General features: G+C 39.7%; 1 protein-coding gene across 2 annotated transcripts in view; it reads right to left on the reverse strand.

The window, feature by feature from the left end:
- Positions 1 to 22,356, reverse strand: part of lrba (LPS-responsive vesicle trafficking, beach and anchor containing) — an 849,775-nt gene that overhangs the window by 684,063 nt on the left and 143,356 nt on the right. For both annotated transcript variants that reach the window (XM_063046460.1, XM_063046459.1), the window contains exon 21: positions 14,599 to 14,791. In XM_063046460.1, the coding sequence (XP_062902530.1) occupies positions 14,599 to 14,791 (193 nt within the window). The remainder of the gene's footprint in view (positions 1 to 14,598; positions 14,792 to 22,356) is intronic.

Consider the following 22,356-nt stretch of genomic DNA (forward strand, 5'->3'; position numbering starts at 1 on the left):
ACTGTACTCTGGAAAGATTTTGAATTGCGCTATCTTAGCAAGCGAAATTTTAAAAAACATTATCTAAATAGTGAGAGATCGCATTATTCTAACAGGCAGAGGGATGAGTGCCCTAGCAGACTTATCAAAACATCAGTATATAATTGTAGCAAACAATTAGGAAAGCAAACAACATTATTTATTCCTACGGGAATTAAATACAAAATTAAGGAAATTATACCTGAGATAAAAAGCAATATATAATATTTGTCTTATTTATGGAAGCAGTTAATATTTTGGAAGCAATTAATACATTGGAAGCAGTTCTGTTTTACTAGACCAATATATAGAATGAGTGCATTGCCTGGAACTAGGTTTCAGTGTTTTAAACTAGGTCCCTATTTAAAATAGGGTGAGACAAAATAACTTCTCAGAGGATTGGTCATCTTCGGAACTTCCTACCTCAAAAAGTGATGCATATCTTTAAGCCAGAGAGATTGGGCATCAACATCTCAGAAGATCCATCCTCAGCCCACCATATTGATACAATCATGATGAAGGCATGACAGCAGTTATACTTAATTAGGAGTTGACTAGATTTGGTAGGTCACTAAAGACAAGCAAATATCTACAGATGCACACATACTGCCAACATTCTCAATAATGAAGATATTTCATAGAACCACCCATAGGAATGACAAGAAATAGCAAGCTTTCAATAAGCAGTCCAATGTATATAATTGAATAATTAATAATAGCTTAGAGAATTTTACAATCAGCAGCATTAGGAAAAGATCTGCAAGTGACTCCATGTCTAAAAACATAGAAGAATACAAAGGAAAATCAAGGCCCATCTGCAAAAAACATACCAGAACCTACAGAGAAAATAATATATTAAGTGCTCACACTTGAACAATTTTTAATTATGTGGATCTACTACAGAAAGAGCACCTGAATTATTGGGTTTATAATATGTACAACATTAACAGCTACTTGAAGAATGGTGTTTTCATCTAAGTAGTTCTTCTCTGTCTTTATCACCCAAAAGGATGAAGCCAGTAGAAAGTGCCTGCACCTAAAAGTACAGGTCCACAACCCCTTATCCGAAATTCTGAAATCTGAAAACCAATGTTTTTTTGGCCAACAGCTGACGTCACTCATGGCAGCACCAGCAGAGGCTGCCAGACGTCAGTTGTGGCTCAGCGCTCATACTGGTAACACGTGCATTTGCTGTTCACTGATATTTTGTGCTCACTCTTGACTTTGTGCTTAATTTCACCATGAAAATGTCAAAAAGAGCTGCAGATACCCCTATGGGTAACAATGAGAAAAGAGAGAAGGAAGCACCTATCATTATCAATAATCAGAAAGTGACGTTATTGCAGAAGCTTGATCGTGGTGTGTCCATGCAGTGTCTTACATTGTCGAATTTGCCAAGATAATATCTGATGAAAACCTTAGCCTTGAACAAATTTACAATGCTGATGAAACACTTAACTAAATGTTTTGTGTTCACTGTTGACTTTGTGTTTAATTTCACTGTGAAAATGTTAAAAAGAGCGCAGATTGGGAAAACCCAGAAGTTCTCTCTCCAACACTCGTTTGTGCATGTACATTTCCTTGTCATTATTCCCTAAACAATACAGTATAGTAACTATTTACATAGCATTTACATTGTATTAGGTATTATAAGTAATCTAGAGATGATTTAAAGTATACGGGAGGATGTGCGTAGGTCCGGGGCTCCCCCGGGTCCAAAAGTCTACCTGCACTGAGACAGGTTAAATAAGGAGGGATTCTAAAATCCGAAAAATTCTGAATTCCGAAATGCAACTGGCCCCAAGGATTTCGGAGAAGGGATTGTGGACCTGTACTCCTCCAAGATACAATGTGCAGATTTAGAAGATATGTCATTCCATCATCGGTGCCAAACCTAAATACTGGAACTCAACACAAAACTAGCAGCTCTACCACAAGAAGTGATCCAATGTGCAGTTCAACACCACCTTCAAAAGACTGTTAGTGATCACCAAACAATCATCATTCAGAAAATGCAATCTGCAGGGCAAAATAATGTGATTATGGTTTGAAAACAAGGACACCAACATTTTTAAATGTTAAATGTACATTTAAGAACATGTAATTTTCAACAGCCAAATCACTGCCATTTAACTTAAGTTTTCATTCTCACTTCTAAAAGCCTCAGATTGTTACTTTTTTAAAAAATAGCAAACAGGCTGATTAAAACAATACTTTCTAAAAAGCATGTCAATAACTGGTTCAGACATCTATTTCTTCACAATTACAATATAAAAATTCTTGTACATTTATAAATCTTATTACAGATAACCTTATATAATTCATTCATTTGATGCTGTAGAGTTCACAGATGCACTGAGGATGTCACCATGACCAGTGATGAAATGTCTGCAAGCCAATTGCCAAGCTCAGCAAACACCGCAACATCAAATGCCTCAACCTGAGCTACCAATATACACCACCATCCTAAATCCCTTTATTTATTTATTCATTGCTTTCTATCTATTGTCACCATCTCAACAGCACCTCCACCCCATTTTCATGTCAAATGAGTACAGTACAGTACAGGAATAGGTCTTTCGGCTCACACCGTTGTGCCAACCTTCTATTAGTAATCAAATGCCCATCTAAACTGATCCCTTCTGACCACACCATGCCCATATCCCTCTATTTGCTTAACCAAGAGCCTCTTGAATGTCTCCATCACCCTGGCAGTACATTCCAGGCACCAACAACTCTAAAACATCTTTCTCCACACGTCTTTTGAACTCACCCCTCACCTTAAAAGCATGCTCTCTAGTGTCAGACATTTCAACCCTGGGAAAAAGACACTTGCTATGTATGCCCCTCATAACCTTACAAAGCTCTAGTAGATCTTCCTTCACCCTCTGCTGCTCCAGAGAAACAACCCAAATTTCTTCAACTCCTTAGCACATGCCCACTAATCCAGGCAACATCCTGGTAAACCTCTTCTGCACCCTCTCCAAAACCTCAACATCCTTCCCATAATGGGATGACCACAACTGAATGCAATATGCCAGATGAAGTCTACCGGAATTTTACAAAACTGCAAAATAACTGTCCAACTTGAACTCGGTTCTTCAACTAATAAAGGCAAGCATACCACCCTATCAACCTGTGTGGACATTTTCAGGGAGCTATGTACTTGGACCCCGAGATCCCCCTGCAAATCAACATTTGCCATTTAAAAAGTGTGCCTCTTTATACTTCCCTTTGCTTTCATCCATCCACCACCTATCCATACCCAATATACAAACTTTCAAGGGTTGGTGACTATTCAACTATTGCAAAGCAACTCTTCTCATAAATAAGTGACTTAATCACAACACTGTTGTTAGGGTGAACAAATCTGTCACCTCTGGCTGTCCATGTAAATTTAGTGTACAGCGTCGAACAACTGAAATAAATCAAGGCCAACGTGATGTGTATGTACAGAAAATCCAGCTTGGGTTAAGTTGTGTTCAGAAATATAAATCAATGGAAAAGCAGCAAAAGAAATGCATGTTTGTGTATGTAACTCAGCTTTAAAACTTACTTTAAAAGTTAGCTTTAAACCAGGTTCTACAGTAGTAAAAGCATTTTTCCAATTGAAATAAAAATCTGTGGCCAAAATTTTTCAAAAGCAGCTCAGCTTCTCCACACCTTTGTTAAATATTCTAGCCTCAGTCTAGATATTGAAAAAGGAAAAAAAAACTGTATTGCTGGAGATCAGAAGCAGAAATAGAGAATGCCGGAAATATGTAGTAAGCAAAGCAAATTGTTTAAGAGAGAAATATAATTAACTTTTCAGAATGTTGATCTTCCATTTCCCAAAAAAGTCATAGCAAGAAACCTCAGGGAAAAAAAGTTGTAGCTAAACAAGGGCTTTGGTAAAAAGGAAATGATGTATGACAAATTTATTGGAGTTCTTTAAAGAAGTGTTAGCGATATTGACAAACATTAAGTTGGACAAATCTCCAGGGTCTGATGTAATCTAGCCCAGAGTATTATGGAAGCAAGACAGAAGATTGCTTATGGTAAACACAGGTGATTCTACAAATGCCGAAAATCCAGAGCAACATATACAAAATGCTGAAGGAACTCAGCAGGTCAGGCAGTAGCTATAGAAATAACTAAACAGTCAATGGTTGGTTACAGGGAAATCACACTTTTGGCAGATGGAGCTGAGGTGCTTGACAAAGCTGTGCCCCAATTTACGTTGGGTCTCACCAATGTAAAGGAGGCCATGTTGGGAGCGCCAGATACAATAGTATTTCTGTCACTTGCAGGGATATGTACCAGGAAGAAGATTAGAGGGGAGGGACAAATGGACAAGGGAATCACAGAGGAAGCAATCCCTGCAGAAAGCTAAGAGTTTGGGGGGGGGGGGGAGATAAAGATGTGTTCAGTGGTAGAATCTTGCTGAAGATGACAAAAGTTGCAGACAATGGTATACTGGATGCAGAGGTTCATAAGGTGTTAGGCAAGGACAAGAGGAATTCAATCCCTGTTAAGGTGGCAGGAAGATAGGACAACAGTGGATGTTGACGAAATAGAGGAGATGCAGGTTAGGGCAGCATCAATGGTAGGGGAAGGGAAACCCAGTTCTTTGAAGATGGAGGACACCTCTGATGCCCTGGAAAGGAAAGCCTTGTCCTGGGAACACACGCAGCTGAGACGAAGAAACTGAGAGAAAGGAAAAGATTTTTTAATACCAGAGCTGGGAAGAGGTATAGTCAAGATATTCATAGGAATCAGTAGATTTATAAAAGATGTCAGTAGACAATTTGTCACCAGACCTGGAGACAGATGTCAGAAATGGACCATATGAATTTAAGGGCAGGGTGGAAATTGAAGGTAAAGTTCATGAAATTGATGAGCTCAGCATGGCTGCACGAGGCAACACCAACGCAGTCAAAGATAGGAAAAGTTGAGGAGCATTAGCAGGGAAGGCTTGGAACATGGACTGTTCTATGTAGCCAATGAAAGAGGCAGGTATAGCTGGGGTCCTTGTGGGAGCCCATAGATACCCCTTGGGTTTGGTGACTGTGGGAGGAGCCAATGGAGAAATGGTTAAGGGCGAGGACCGGTTCTGCCACACAGAGGAGGGTGGTTGTGGAGGGGAACCGTTTGGGTCTTTTGTTGAGAAAGAAGCAGAGAGCTTTAAGGTCTTCTTGATGGAAGTGTATAGGGACTGGACATCCATGGTGAAAATAAGGCAGTCAGGACCAGGAAATTAAAGTTGTTGAGGAGATCGAGAGTATTTAAAGTGTCACAGATGTAGGTGGGAAGGGACTGAACCAAGGGGGACTAGAATGGAGTCAAGTAAGCAGACACAAGTTCAGTGGGGCAAGAGCAGGCAGAGACAATGGGCGTGCCAGGACAGTCAGGTTTGTGGATCTAGGGTAGCAGGTAGAAACAAGCAGTTAATGAGGTAAGGGAACTATGAGTTTGGTGGCAGTGGATGGGAGTTGATATAGCCATACAAACTCCATAAGATTGCTTATGGAGTTGTTTGCATTATCTTTGGCCATTGCTAAGGTACTAGAAGAATGGAGTGTAGCTAATGCATGGCAGATGCAGCACAATGGAAAGTTGCCCACTTTGGCAGGAAAATTTAAAAAATTGATAGATCATCCAAATGGTAGTCTGAAGAATTCTAAGGGTACAGGGTGGCTTGGTGCATCATTATTAAAAGAATTATTAAATGAATACTGTTTGGTAAATTGGTTTATTATTGTCACATGTACCAAGGTACAGTACACAAACTGCTTTGAACATTCTCCATGCAGACCATTTCATCACAGTACATTGAGTTACTACAGTAGAAAGCAATAATAGTATGCAGAATAATGTGTTACAATTACAGAGAAAGTGTAATGCAGATAGGTAATAAGGTACAAGGCCATAACAAGGTAGATTGTGAAGTTAAGAGTCCATCGTTATTGCATTAGGGAATTGTTCAATAGTCTTATAACAGCAGGATAGCTCATACAAAATGTAACTGTTAATTGCAAGGGGATCAGAATATCAAAATAAGGGGATTATGCTTTAGTTAAAAAGGGCATCTGTCAGACTATATCTGAAGTACTGTGTATAGTACTGGCTTTCTTATTAAGGAAGGGCATTAATATGTTGAAAACAGTTCAGATTTTATGAGATTACCTGGGATTGGTAGGTTGCCTGAAGAAAGACTGGACCGACTAGGCAAGTCTAGAAGAGTCAGCAGGAACTTAGATTCAAATGCACAAGACCCTTTAGGGTCTTGACAACAAGGATGTGGAAAGGATTACAATAGGTTCCGGATAATTGGACCATAGGTTAATCGGGGCAGCTTTTTATTTGAGAGAACTCTTAAATAACAAAAACTAAATTTGGAAAATAGCCAGGATTCCCTTTATTTATCTGGGACATTATGCCACTTCATTTGGGCAGGAGTCTGTTGCCGAACAGTTTCCAACTAGCGGCAAATATGTGTACTTGCATGGCTGTTAGACACTACACCATGCTTAGAACAATCAGTTTTGAAACAGCATCAGCTGTGTGCATTTGTTTACAAAAAGCAGCCAATTTTGGAACTGCTTTGCTCATTGCAATTTCAAGCATTTAGGCTTGGAGATGCCAGAAACAGCCTGGAGTGAAAACAAAACAAATTTCACTACTTCAACAAGTTAGGAATTACGAAGGAAATGACCATCATCTTGAATGTTACAGTAAAAATTATGATTTGGAGGATGCAATTGTCTAAAGCACTAAATGGAGTAGGTGACCTCGCTGATTTTGTTCACTTACCATCATTCAAAAGAACAGCAGGTGAATTCTTCCATTGATTACTATTAGGAACTAAAATATAATTTTTTTTTAGGACCGTGGAGGTATTTGTAGTGCTCTAATTTGCTCTGTATTTCAATTAAATACATAACTTGCTACTTAAACTGCAGTTTGTCTTTTTTATACTTTTTAACTATTTCCATGAAACCTCAGTTAATTGAGGCAGCTGTTTAATTCGGGCAAAGTGTACTAATCCCTATCTGGCCCAATTAACCATATTATGCTCTAGTGGCAGAATCTAGATTTAGTGTTCAGTCTTTAAAAATATGGAATCACCAGTTTAAGCCAGAGAAAGAACCCCACCCCACCCCCCAAGGGTTATCATTTTTTGGAATAGTCTTCCACAAGGGGCTGTGGAAGCAGAATCTTTTAATTTTAAGGCAGAGGTGTGTACACATTTTGATAAACGTGGTGGTAAAATGTTACAGGGATATTCAGAGTTAATATTAGAATTGGATCAGTCATGATCTTATTAAATAGCCATATCACCTACTCCTGCTCCTAATTTATATGTACGCTTATATCAGAACTGAAGAAAGATTTTTAATCAAAAGTGTCCGGATGTGCAGAAAAGGAATAAGAAGCAAAAGGCTTAGGGAACAAAAATAGGCTTGTTAGTGGAGCAAATGCAAATAGGAGATGAACAAAAGCAGCGGAAAGTGAAAGAAAAAAATATTAGCACTGAGAAATTAAAACACAGCAGAAACAATGCAGTGCATATCCTGAAGAACAGAAATTAAAACAACAGCACTGGAAATATTCAGATGAGGCAGCATCTGTGGAACAAGAACAAAACAGTGCTTTAAGCTGCTGATCTTACACCAGAACTGACCAGTTCTGATGCACAATGGAAAGCTTGATTATTTGAAATGCATTCATATTAATTAATAATGACTATAATGCACCAAATCAGAAGCTTATAACCTTCATCAAGCTTAAATTGGTTTTTGTTAAAACAGTATTTGAGAGGTCAAACACAGAAGCCAGAGTGGGAATGGAATAGAAAATTAATGTTTCTAGCATTCACTTTTTAAACATCCTTTTTTGAAAATCGCTTTGGACTAAACAATCTTTCATTAGAGTTAACTGGAACTTATCCATTTGTAGCATTTCATCCATTATCTATTAGAATCAAAATATATGGCTTAAACAATTCACTGACCATCTACATATTAAGCCCAAAATATGTCGAGTTTTTCTTCCTTTTTTCACTCCTGAATTAGTAAGGTTTTAACTATTAAAATTATGCTGCCTTATTCTCAGTCTCTTCCACAACAGGAAACTGTTTCTGTATTCATTTTACAAAATTATTTAATCATTTTTGAAAAGCATTACTCAAAACGAATACAAGCTATGCACAATCAATCAGTTTTTCCAATTTTATTTATTAAGCTATAATAGTCTGATGAATTCCTTATGTTTAAAATAATGTATTTTTAAGCCTTTCAGTGTTGTACATTGTCCATATAGATATTATTGTCTTAATTTTAAGCTTTGAAAAAACAGCTTTGCATTACCAGATTAATTTACAACTAAAAATGTGGAATGGTAATTAAAACTATCACATCCAAAGATGCTGTTGAAGAAGCAACAGGATAAAACATTCTCAAGATCTTTACATGCTAACTACGAGAAATTATATAGCAAAAAAGAACAGTGCAGAAGTGTCAGGAAAGCCACCATGCATTAATGAGTGTGATGTAGCTGTGGGAGGAGTGGAATACAGTGACAAACAGCTTAGCTGCTTCAAAGGTGGCAGGAAATCTATCAAACTGTACAATAAAATTGCAATCATGTTTCTTTGGCTTTTTATAGAAAACTCACAGATCTCGACGTTCAACATCGCAAAACCTTTCAAATTTTTGAACAGTTACCAGGTACATGATTGGTTGGAATGCCATGCAACACAGAAAAATTTCAAGATATACTGAGGATAAATAAAATACCAAAGTTAGCTGTATTTCAACTTTAATTTTCTGTTAATTCTACTTGTAACTGCTCGAAAGAAAAATCAAATAACCATGTAGTTCATGCAAAACTTTTCTTCATAAAAGAGCACAAGTCCAATTTTCATCAGCACATTTTCACATCATAATAACATTTGAAAGAACATTGAACTAGCTGAATACTTTCCATATTGCTCCCCAGTTTCCTGGACAAGAATTTTTTTTATAAGTATCAGTGATTGTGGAGCTACTGGAATGATGTAAATATCCATTTGATTCACTTACTGGAAAAGACAGACCTTTCCAGTCCGGTGTACATGTGACTTCCAAAGCACCACATAGCTAACTCTTAATTGCCCTGTGAAATGAGCTAGCGAGCCACCCATTAAGGGTGCACGTGCAGAAGAACAACAAAATGCCAGTCTTGCCAACAAAGCACAGATCATATGAAAGAATAAAAAAAGTTAAGACCTACAAGGTAATTTAAGTACAAGATAAACACATTTCTGGATTAGTACTACAGGAATTGCTTACAACTTCATAATTAAATATGAATTAAAATTACTGCTCATAAAATTTTGTTTCTGAATTTGAAAGTAGCCTACTTACTTTCATTAGCAGCCCAAAGAGGGGATAATATGCTTAGCAGTTTAAAAAAAAGAGCAGAAAAAGAACACAGGCACAGGAATTCCTTTGAGTAAATCTGGGGTACAAATCACATGCCACAGATCCAAGCCTGAAGCTAGTATCAATTTCATGTTATCAAGTCCACATAAAAGAGATGGAATTGATAACACATAACAATAACTGGGAGAGCTGGCCAAGTTATTGTAGGGTACACGAAGATCAATCCTAGGAACCTCAGCTCTTCCCTTCTCAGCAGTCATCATACACTAAATTCAGTGTGCAGCAACAGTCACTGCAAATCTCTGACTGATCCCATTGCCCCAGCCCTCAGTGCAGTAATGTGTGGGTTGATAAAATGATGGGAAGATGCAACTAACAAGAATCATGCCTGTATAAGGATATCTTACATTCAGTACATGTTCATTTTCTGTCACTAAGTTGCTACAGTCCAAACTGTCACTTCAGCACTACAGGGCAAAGACCTTAATGTGAGAAATGGAATTTGGCATCATCAGCAAACAAGTTCCTTTCTATAAATCCTACAGTCTGCACACCTGGCTTGAATATAACCATGCTTGTCAAATAGGTTCTGGAGAGGGCAAGACAGACTGCAGCTATGACAAAGTACACACTCTACTATGTAAGGTTGATGAATGGTCACGTACAAAAACTTCACACTACTACACTAAGGACATTATTCCACAGATCTGCTATGAATGTGTTAAATAAACACGTTAAATTAAGTTCCTCAGACATAAGCTACTCTTTACATATCAAAGTAGAATAATGTTGGTGCTTGAAAACAGTGAGATACTTAACAAATTAAGTATATTAAGAATGTGGAGTGACAGTGGGAAGTTGATGCAGGTGAAGCTACCTAGATAATATAGTAAAACAACCAGAAAATAATTCCTATTTCTTTATCCATCCACATGCATTGCATAATATTTAGCACAAAAACTAATGTAACTAAATAAACTAATGTATATCATTTTCAACTTTTTATGTAATTTGTACTTTGAATGGATTTGAATTACTTGTTATTGCAGAATTTCAGTTCACAGGTAACAGGACGTTGAATTAAAGATGGGTGAATTGGTTTATTATTGTCAGAGGCACTGAGGTACAGTGAAAAACTTTGTTTTGCACACCATCCATACGGATCATTTCATTATGTTAGCATGTGGCAACAAAACAAGGCAAAAGCAATTTCAGAGTGCAGCATATAATGTTACAGTTGCAAAGAAAGTGAAGTATAGACAGATAATAAATAAGGTACAAAACCATGATGACATAGCTTGTAGGGTCAACATTCCGTCCTAGTGTACAAGAGGTCCATTGAATAGCTTTATAACACTAGGACGGAAGCTGTTCTCAGGCCTAGTGGTACATGTTTTCAGGCTTTTGTACAGTATCTTTTCCCCAGATGGGGGGGGGGGGGGAGAGAGAAAATCCAGAATGGGAAGAGGAGAGAAAATCCGGATGAGAAAGATCTTTGATTTATGTTGGCTATTTTACAAAGGCAGCAAGAAGTATAGACAGAGTCCATGGAATAGTTTGCAAAGCTGCTTCTAATTCCTATAATTATTGAAGTGGTGCTACAGCTATTGCAGTCTAAGAGTAAAAACATTTAAGACTTCATATCAGAACCTACCCAGTGAGTAATAATTGCTGTACATTTTTAGCCCACTTTTTAAGTCCTCAATCTATCCAATGTTAATATACAAGACTGGACTGCTAATGTGATAATTTGTGAATAAAAAGGGGAAAAGTAATGGACTAACTACAAGTCAGTCCAATATTAGGTATGGATAGCTTATCAGAGAAAAATATTTTTGTTTAAATAAAAAAAAGGATTGGACTCTTTGAAGAGGGACTTCTTGCATTTCATGCTATAATTCAAAGTAGCAAAAATGATTGGGAAGTTTGCAGAAGACACAAAAATAGTTGTACTTTTGATGGTGAGGGAAAAAGTTCTAGGCTGCAGGGAGCTATCAGGTGAACATAAAAGCATCAAATGGAATTCAAATGGGAGATGTGTGATATAAAGTACTTCGACTGAGCAAAGGTGGCAGGGGAATAAAAAACATGATAGAATCCTCAATCGCGTGAAGGAAAAGAGAAGCCTTGCCTGCAGACAGATGGGCAAGATTATAAAGGCAATGCACAGAATATGTTATTGATGCATAGAATTATAAAAAAAATAACAGATTATACTCAAAATGTAAAACACTAGCTGGATCACAACACACGGAATGTTGGTCAATACACTACAAGGATCAACTGATAGTATTAGAGGGGATATAAAGTTAAACTCATGAGCAAGTTAACAGAATTGGACAATTTTAGTTAAGCTGAAAAGTTTGGCTCGGCTGCTTGCATGCAGACTTGTAAGGAGTATAAAATTACAAGAGGCATTAACAAGAGATAGAAAAGACATTATTTTCCTTGTGACAAAAGTCAATAACCATGGTTTTAATGTAATAGTATAAGTATTAGAGGGAAGATCACTAGAAATCTTTGCACCAGGCATGTATTTGTGGTCTGGAATGTCATGTGATCTACCCGATCAAATATATACCAGACACAGACATGGTTTCCCTACTCAACAATAGATTATATTTAATAGTTTTCAAATAATATACCTGCTACATAGATTGTTTAGGCCAAGGGCCCATAGGGTTCAAATTACCAGTCATCCTCTAAAGAAATATTTCTAATCACAGTTAGCCAATCTGTTCTTATGTCTGTTCAACCAATTGGCCAAGATCACACAAGCTTGCCTTAACAGCTAATCCTGAATTTTTGTTTTACAGGTACATTTTAAACCCAGCCCTCACCACTATGCTATAAACCATGATAGAATGTTTTAATTAACCTAGCTCCTTTGAAAGGTAGCACAATCACAAAGAACAATCTTACAGCTGGTTCGAAACCTGAAAGCTGACCTTTTAGAAATAAAGGCTGAATACCCTTTATCAGTAGTGAATGCAAGGAAACCTTTAATTATTTATATATATGTATATTAGTTAAGCAGTTTAAAATCACATATCATCACTATTCCTCTGGCATTCTATTAAAATTCCATAGAAATTCATAACTTAAGAAAACAACTGCAGCCAATCTGTACACAGCATACATGACCTCACCTGAGAATATACCCTTTGTGCCTGTTAAATATCAATCCATTTATCGTAGTAGGTGTCTAGGGCACTTCCCCAGTACTATGCATAAATGCAATGCAATTATGCTAGTTTACAGAAATTAAGCCAGACACTGTTGCAAATCATGCACAGATCGTCCATGTTCTTCAACAGATGCAAATGCAATGGCATTATTTCCTGTACAACATTTATCAACAATGTAATTTGAAGCTCAATTCTAAAATTCAATTTGGATTGGACCTCTGATTTAATAACTGCACTTTCTCCTATATTAAGCCACCACTCATAATTGCTATCACCTGTATTTTTGTAACACCCCTTACACCAACCTCCTTCACTCCACTATTGCTATTTGCCAAACGTGATAAACAACAACCCAGAAGTCTCCCCCACACATCTGAACACCATCCTCCCCCATATGTGATGGGCAAGTTTTTTTTGAAAACACAGAAGCGGTGGGTGCCTGGAATGCACTGCCTTGGGTGGTGCCAGAGGCAAATACATTAGGGACTTTCAAGATAGGTCTATTAAACTGAGGAATTTGAAGGATATGGACATTATGTAGGCAGAAGAGATTAGTTCAGTTGACCATTTGATTACTAGTTTAATTGGTTCAGCACAATATTGTGGGCTGAAGGGCCTGTTCCTGTGCTGTACACCTCTATGTTCTTGTTCTAGATGTAGAATATTAAATCTAAAAAAGTGATGAAATATTGTTTCTATGGGCAGTGAGTTTGAAATTGAGATTCCTTGTTCTGGATATTAATTGATGACTGCAGAGGTATATTAATCGGTTTCTATGTAGAATGTTGGTTTGGGCCTGCTGTTTGCAAATTCTGTATTGCCCGAGTTAGTTTTACTGAACTGACCAAAGTTTTGGGTAATACCTAATGCCATAATACTATCTTTCTCTTGAGTTTGGATCCCCAGCCCCCCCACTCTCTAGTCCACTCACTGATATCAAATTTTCCCTCCTAATCTAGGATCCTTCACTCTGGCCCCAGCATCTATTTCCCCAGACCCAATCAGAACTAATTAACCAAAAGAAAAGTGTTTTTCTGGTGTAAAGGCTATTGAGTACAGCCAATTTCCATGTAAATACTACTGAACACAGTAAGTACAGTCAGTCACTTTAGATCCAACACCTTCCCTTCCAGTTGATGTTTTCTCAAGTATTTGGAACACTTTTCATGAAAAAAAATAGCAGTGCTCACACTCATAACACTACAAAACCTTCAAAATAATGCAATGTATAATATCAGATCAAGCTGTCTGAATTTTCACATTAAAAGCTGGTGTGAAAATCACTAATTACCTGATTTAGATGCAGAACCACTTTGTTTTAAGGGTTCATTTTAAAAACATCTTGTTACTCCGTTAACATTTGCTATTTCTGTATTTTAAAACTTTCAAGTAAATCTTTGTATAAATGAAAAATTGAATTGTAATGAACACAACATGAAAGCTGGATCCCTAATTTAAATTCTGGTTAAATTTGGAAATATTGAGGTCAGCTGCTGAAAACCAAAAGGAGCCTAGAAAAGTGCTTAGGCAGATGCAGTACTCACTACTGCTGCCCAAAACTCAAACTAGTTAGGACTTAATTTTAAAAAAAAGAAATTGCCAGCCATTCCATTGAGCCACCAGCATTCACAGCAAATACAGACCACAATATAATTCCATTGTCTGACTCATGCCACTGCTCCTTATTCTCATTGTGCTCACCACAAAGATCATGTACGCCTCCTTGTGGTTTAGAAATTAAAAGCACTCAAGCAACACGCTTGAAAACTTCAGCATATGCCTAATTAGAAAGATTATATAAACATAAATTTTGATCATGCAATTCTCTTAAAAATTGATATACACATGGCTCAGCTTGTAAAGTCTACTGCTTAATTTTGCTGTTTATACACTAGCAATGACATACATTGGATAGCTAATTTGACATAATTACTAGTAAAATATTTATGCACATATTAGTTATTGTCTAGATTGTTACTAAGTCTCACCTTTGAATGTGTAATTGAGAGTGTATCCACCCAGACTCTCCAGCCACCCCACTCATACTTTACTGCATGATAAAGCAATATCCGGAAGATAGCATACACCATCTCTGTCAGTTTTTGCTCTTCAGAATTCTTTGGGTTGACATAACAAAGAGACAACATCCACTCTTGCCACACTGAGCACTGCAGCAAACTTCTGCAAAACAACAATCATCATTTTGATTGTTAGTGAATATAAACAAATCCAAGGCAGATGCAGAGCAGAGAACCAAAAAAAGCATAAATTTGCTTTATTCAAGTACCACAAGGAAGATTGGTTACACGTTGTGCAAGCTTAGTTTATTACTCTGAATAATTACCTTAGGTGTAAAGTCATATATTTTTAAAAGATTCAGCATTTTCCAATGAAGTTGGAGCAGGCTGAAATATATGAATGATTTGCTAAAGAAATTCTAAAACCAGAGAGGTCTTCACAACTGTACAATATATATATAAATGACTGAGGAACCATTTAATGAGATGCAATTATTAAAACAATTCAAATGTATTTCTCAAAGGAAACAAACACAAGACAAAAATAATTAACTGGTTTATTTAATTTGCATATTTTCTGCTATTTGTTGTGCAACTTGGTTGCCATATTTGCCAACATAGTAAAATACAAGAGCACTTTTTAACTTTGAAGCAAATTGTGCAAATAAAATAATATTAAGAATAAGTTACAAAGAGTTCTTGAAAATGAGTCTGTAGGTTATAGAACCAGTTCACAATAGTAGTGAATGAAGTTATCTGCACTGGTTCAAGAGACAGATTGCTTCAAGCTAATAATTGTTCCTAAGGAAAACAGGTCCATGCATACATGAGGTGCTCTTTATTGACTACAGCTCAGCATTCAACACCATCATCCCCTAAAAACTAATCAATAAGCTCCAAGATCTGGGCCTCAATAACTCCTTGTGTAATTGGATCCTGGATTTCCTCATTTGGCAACAACATTTCCTTCACAATCTCCATCAACAGAAGTGCACCACAAAGCTGTGTGCTTAGCCCCCTCCTCTATTCACTTTACACTTATGACTGTGTGCTAAGGACAGCTTCAATGACATATTCAAGTTTGTTGATGACATCACTGTCGTAGACAGAATCAAAGATGGTGATGAATCAATTTATGGGAGGGAGATTGAAAATCTGGCTGAGTGTTGTTATAACAACCTCTTACTCAATGTCAGCATGACCAAGGAGCTGATTAGTGACTTCAGGAGGAGGAAACCAGAGGTCCATAAGCTAGTCCACATCAGATAATCATAGGTGAAGAGGGTCAGCAACTTCAAATTCCTCAGTGTTATTATTCTGGAGGACCTGGCCTGGGCCCAGCACGCAAGCTCAATTACAAAGAAAACCTGGCAGTGCCTCTACTTCCTTAGAGTTCGCGATATTTGGCATGACACCTGAAACTTTGACAAACTTCGCTCAATGTGTAGTGCAGAGTATATTGACTGGCTGCATCACAGCCTGGTATGAAAGCACCAATGCCCTTGAATGGAAAATCCTACAAAAATAGGCGATATGGCCCATTCCATCGTGGATAAAGCCCTCCCAGCCATGCATATCTACAAGAAACAATGTCACAGGAAAGCAGCACTATCATCAGCAAACCCCACCACCCCGGACATGCCCTCTTCTCACTGCTGTCATCAGGAAGAAGGTACTCACACGTCCAGGTTCAGGAATAGTTACTACCTCTCAACCACCAGGATCTTGAATCAAAGTGGATAACTTCACTCAATTTCACTCGCCCCATCACTGAGCTGTTCTCAACCAATACTCACTTTCAAGGACTCATCATCTCATTTTTATTGCTTATTTATTATTATTGTTTGTCCTTTTTATATTTGCACAGTTTGTCGTCTTCTGCACTCTAGCTGAACACCCTAGTTGGATGGTCTTTCATTGATTCTGTTATGGTTATTATTCTATAGATTTATTGAGTATGCCCACAAGAAAAAATGAATCTCAGGGTTGTATATGGTGACAGATATGTAAACATAGAAATCTACAGCCCAGGAGGTCAGAGATGAGAGACTGTAAAGCTAAAGTCAACAATCTCAGGACCAGTAGTTATGTTGATTATCATAAGCATTGGGTAACATTTCTTTTCCTAAAGCAATCAATGGTAGTGCTCCCTACATTGTGGTAGATGTCAAGCCTATTTGTAAATACATTGATTCTTCACATAGAATGTGTAGAGGATGCCTTAACCTACATATTCTAGTGTATGGGATACAATTTTGGTCACCAAAGGCACAATCTGTGTAATTATGAAAGTATCAGTCTTAGTTTTATAGTTACAAGACTCGAGGACCATTGAGATGAGTTGAATTAATTTTTCTGGATATTATTTTTATTACATTTAGTTAATAGCTCTGTGAGGATAAACCAGGAATATATTTTTGTTGATTAGCTTCTACTAATTGTGATAAATTCCACTTGCCTTCAGTTCAAATCACTTCTACTGACCTCCTCATGGAAATTTATTGGTGGAAGATGAATTGGAAGAATCATTTTTTCTAAATAAACTTAGCATTGCTGGTCAATTAAAGCACACTGAAAGTACTTATATTTAAACATCTGAAAACGCACATTTATCATGTTGGAAATGGTACACGGTATCTAATAACGCAAACACGAGGAAATCTGCAGATGCTGGAATTTCAAGCAACACACATAAAAGTTGCTGGTGAACGCAGCAGGCCAGGCAGCATCTGTAGGAAGAGGTACAGTCGACGTTTCAGGCCGAGACCCTTTGTCGGGACTAACTGAAAGAAGGGCTAGTAAGAGATTTGAAAGTGGGAGGGGGAGGGGGAGATCCAAAATGATAGGAGAAGACAGGAAGGGGAAGAATGGAGCCAAGAGCTGGACAGTTGATTGACAAAAGGGATATGAGAGGATCATAGGACAGGAGGCCTAGGGAGAAAGAAAGGGTGGGGGGAGCCCAGAGGATGGGCAAGGAGTATAGTGAGAGGGATTCCGTTAATGCCTCACCTCCTCCTCGTACCCCATCTGGGCTACCCGCCCCCCCCCGCTTTCTTTCTCCCTGGGCCTCCCGTCCTATGATCTTCTCATATCCCTTTTGCCAATCACCTGTCCAGCTCTTGGCTCCATCCCTCCTCCTCCTGTCTTCTCCTATTATTTTGGATCTCCCCCTCCCACTTTCAAATCTCTTACTGGTTCTTCTTTCAGTTAGTCCTGACGAAGGGTCTCGGCCCAAAACGTCGACTGTACCTCTTCCTAGAGATGCTGCCTGGCCTGCTGCGTTCACCAGCAACTTTTATGTGTGTTGCACGGTATCTAATGTTGTGGGAGAAAAACTTGACCAAGTGGAATATTTCAATGTTTAAATAGTTTTTACTTGCTAGAGCTTCAGAAACCTATTTTTGCAGTGTGTAATATGGTTAGTCAGGACTCTGTTCAAAAAAAACATTCAACATAAATTGTGAAGAGAAACAGTTCCGATGAAGGTTGTTCAACTTAAAATATCAATTCTGCTTATTTCCACAGATTCAGCCTGATGATACCAGCAATTTATATAAACAGATAACCAATATATCCCAAATAAAAGCTCTTCAGATTTAATCAATCTACCTCAAAAACAATACAACAAAAATCTATATCTGTAATTTCAACATACTAAATCATCCCAAGAGGATTTATATATGTAGAATCAAACAAAAATGGACACCAACATAAAAAGGGCCATCCATAACAGAGACAGAGATAAAATTAATAGGAAGAGAATTCTGGAGAAGATATGGTCTGGTCAGAAGAACAAAGCACTGAGGTTAAGGCAACAAGGATTGGATAGAGATGACAGAGTTTTGTATAAAATGAATGTGTCAAACGGTAAGTCAAAAAAAAGGGGAATAGTAAAGTAACACACATCAAAGTTGCTGGTGAACACAGCAGGCCAGGCAGCATCTCTAGGAAGCGGTACAGTCGACCTTTCAGGCCGAGACCCTTCGTCAGGACTAACTGAAGGAAGAGTTAGTAAGAGATTTGAAAGTGGGAGGGGGAGGGGGAGATCCAAAATGATAGGAGAAGACAGGAGGACGAGGGATGGAGCCAAGAGCTGGACAGGTGATTGGCAAAGGGGATATGAGAGGATCATGGGACAGGAGGTCCGGGGAGAAAGACGGGGGGGGGGTACCCAGAGGATGGGCAAGGGGTATAGTCAGAGGGACAGAGGGAGAAAAAGGAGAGTGAGTGAGAGAAAGAATGTGTGTATAAAAGTAAGTAACAGATGGGGTACGAGGGGGAGGTGGGGCATTAGCGGAAGTTAGAGAAGTCGATGTTCATGCATCAGGTTGGAGGCTACCCAGACAGAATATAAGGTGTTGTTCCTCCAACCTGAGTGTGGCTTCATCTTTACAGTAGAGGAGGCCGTGGATAGACATGTCAGAATGGGAATGGGTTGTGGAATTAAAATGTGTGGCCACTGGGAGATCCTGCTTTCTCTGGCGGACAGGGCGTAGGTGTTCAGCAAAGCAGCCTCTCAGTCTGCGTCAGGTCTCGCCAATATATAGAAGGCCACATCGGGAGCACTGGACGCAGTATATCACCCCAGCCGACTCACAGGTGAAGTGTCGCCTCACCTGGAAGGACTGTTTGGGGCCCTGAATGGTGGTAAGGGAGGAAGTGTAAGGGCATGTGTAGCACTTGTTCCGCTTACAAAGATAAAGTGCCAGGAGGGAGATCAGTGGGGAGGGATGGGGGGGACGAATGGACAAGGGAGTCACGTAGGGAGCGATCCCTGTGGAAAGCAGAGAGAGGTGAGGAGGGAAAGATGTGCTTAGTGGTGGGATCCTGTTGGAGGTGGCGGAAGTTACGGAGAATAATATGTTGGACCCGGAGGCTGGTGGGGTGGTAGGTGAGGACCAGGGGAACCCTATTCCTAGTGGGGTGGCGGGAGGATGGAGTGAGAGCAGATGTGCGTGAAATGAGGGAGATGCGTTTGAGAGCAGAGTTGATAGTGGAGGAAGGGAAGCCCCTTTCTTTAAAAAAGGAGGACATCTCCCTCGTCCTGGAATGAAAAGCCTCATCCTGAGAGCAGATGCGGCGGAGACGGAGGAATTGTGAGAAGGGGATGGCATTTTTGCAAGAGACAGGGTGAGAAGAGGAATAGTCCAGATAGCTGTGAGAGTCAGTAGGCTTATAGTAGACATCAGTGGATAAGCTGTCTCCAGAGACAGAGACAGAAAGATCTAGAAAGGAGAGGGAGGTGTCGGAAATAGACCAGGTAAACTTGAGGGCAGGGTGAAAGTTGGAGGCAAAGTTAATAAAGTCAACGAGCTCAGCATGCGTGCAGGAAGCAGCACCAATGCAGTCGTCGATGTAGCGAAGGAAAAGTGGGGGACAGATACCAGAATAAGCACGGAACATAGATTGTTCCACAAAGCCAACAAAAAGGCAGGCATAGCTAGGACCCATACGGGTGCCCATAGCTACACCTTTAGTTTGGAGGAAGTGGGTGGAGCCAAAGGAGAAATTATTAAGAGTAAGGACTAATTCCACTAGACGGAGCAGAGTGGTGGTAGAGGGGAACTGATTAGGTCTGGAATCCAAAAAGAAGCGGAGAGCTTTGAGACCTTCCTGATGGGGGATGGAAGTATATAGGGACTGGACATCCATGGTGAAAATAAAGCGGTCGGGGCCAGGGAACTTAAAATCATCGAAAAGTTTAAGAGCATGAGAAGTGTCACGAACATAGGTAAGAAGGGATTGAACAAGGGGGGATAAAACCGTGTCAAGATATGCAGAATCGAGTTCAGTGGGGCAGGAGCAAGCTGAAACAATAGGTCTGCCAGGACAGGCAGGTTTGTGGATCTTGGGTAGGAGGTAGAAACGGGAAGTGCGAGGTGTGGGAACTATAAGGTTGGTAGCAGTGGATGGGAGATGCCCTGAGCGGATAAAGTCGGTCATGGTGTGGGAGACAATGGCCTGGTGCTCCTTAGTGGGGTCACGATCGAGGGGTAAATAAGAGGAGGTATCCAAGAGTTGTCGCTGTGCCTCGGCAAGGTAGAGGTCAGTACGCCAGACTACAACAGCACCCCTCTTATCGGCGGCTTTAATAATAAGGTTAGGATTAGTGCAGAGGGAGTGGAGAGCAGAGCGTTCCGAAGGAGTGAGGTTGGAATGGGAACAAGGTGCAGTGAAGTCGAGACGGTTGATGTCCCGTCGGCAGTTAGCGATAAAGAGATCCAGAGCAGGCAGAAGACCAGAGCGGGGTCTCCATGAAGAAGAGGAGGGTTGAAGACGGAAGAAGGGGTCATCGGTGGGGGTGGAAGAGTCCTTGCCAAAGAAGTAGGCTCGGAGACGGAGACGGCGGAAGAAGAGTTCCGCATCGTGGCAAACACGGAACTCGCTGAGGTGTGGGTGAAGGGGGACAAAGGTGAGGCCCTTACTGAGGACAGAGTGTTCTGCCTCCAACAGTTGAAGGTCGGAGGGGATGGTAAAGACCCGGCACGGATGAGAGCTGGGATCAGAGGGGGGAGGGGGGAGGCTGGGGGTGTCAATGGAGAGGGGAGGGTTGGGGTGAGAGGAAGATGGAGCCTCTGAGGACCCAGGAGCTGATGATGGGATCTGAAGGAGACGGGATTGCAGAGTATTGGTGGGGGAAGGGGAGACGGGGGTCACAATAGCAGCACATAAAGACCCAGCCTGGAGTTCAAGGCTGGAGTCGCAGTTGGTGGTTGCACAATCGCTTCGAAGGTGTCCATGGTCGTTGCTGGAGTCCGGGACGGTAACAAAAGCAGCAGATTTAAGCCTGTCACTAATTAACGTGGGGCTACATCAGGATTTCTCAACCAGACTTCCTACGGGTTCCACAAGAGGTTGTGATAAAAAAAACATCATTTTGAACTTCACGAACACGTGATGCTAGCGCTCACAATGGTGGGGAGTGACTGAGCAGCCCCACAAGCAATCTCGTTAAGGTCTCCCAGCCAGTATGGCAGCGTACAGTAGGACCGTGTTTATTTGGTTGAGTCCATTTCTGACACGAGATAGGGGAGTTCATTGAAAAACAGTGAGCACAGTATTGCCCAGAGGTGAGGATGGTACACTGACAATTATTGAGTGCTGTATTGCACAGAGGAGGGCCAGTAGGCTGATGAGGAGTGAGAAGTACGTTATCAGAGCATTGAATGGTCTCACCCAACCTGGGCTTGTCATTAGCCTCTCCCTCCTGAATTAACTCCCTAACTTCCCTTTATGTACAAGTGACTGACTTATGGAGCAAACAAACTCTACTGTTGTAGTAGGAAATTCGAGGGAAATTTTCATTCTAAAGAAGGAATTTTTATGCACCCGCAACTCAGCTGCTGGCCCGCTGCCTTGCTGCTGTAAATGTTGCAAAAGGTGAATTGTGGAGGTTAGTGATGAATTGTATTGTGAAGTTTTCGTATTTTAGTTATTAATTCTGCCGCTCTTTTTTATGTTTTATTAACTCCCATGTTAGGACAAGATGTAGTACGAGAAATTGAAAAGATTTCACTCTCAAACAGCACAATAAGTTGACACATTGATGACATGTCACATGATGCTGAAGAGGATTTGTGTCTAAACTGAAAAACAACAAATTCTCTAACCAGGTTGATGAGTCAACAGATTTCACCAATAAACGTCATGTTGTAGCATTTGTAGGATTTGTAAATAACGGTGAAAGTCAAGAAAACTTTTCTGTTGCAAAGAGCTGCCCGAAACAAG

The sequence above is a fragment of the Mobula hypostoma genome, chromosome 4, assembly GCF_963921235.1.
Source record: "Mobula hypostoma chromosome 4, sMobHyp1.1, whole genome shotgun sequence".
In the NCBI taxonomy this organism is placed as follows: Eukaryota; Metazoa; Chordata; class Chondrichthyes; order Myliobatiformes; family Myliobatidae; genus Mobula; species Mobula hypostoma.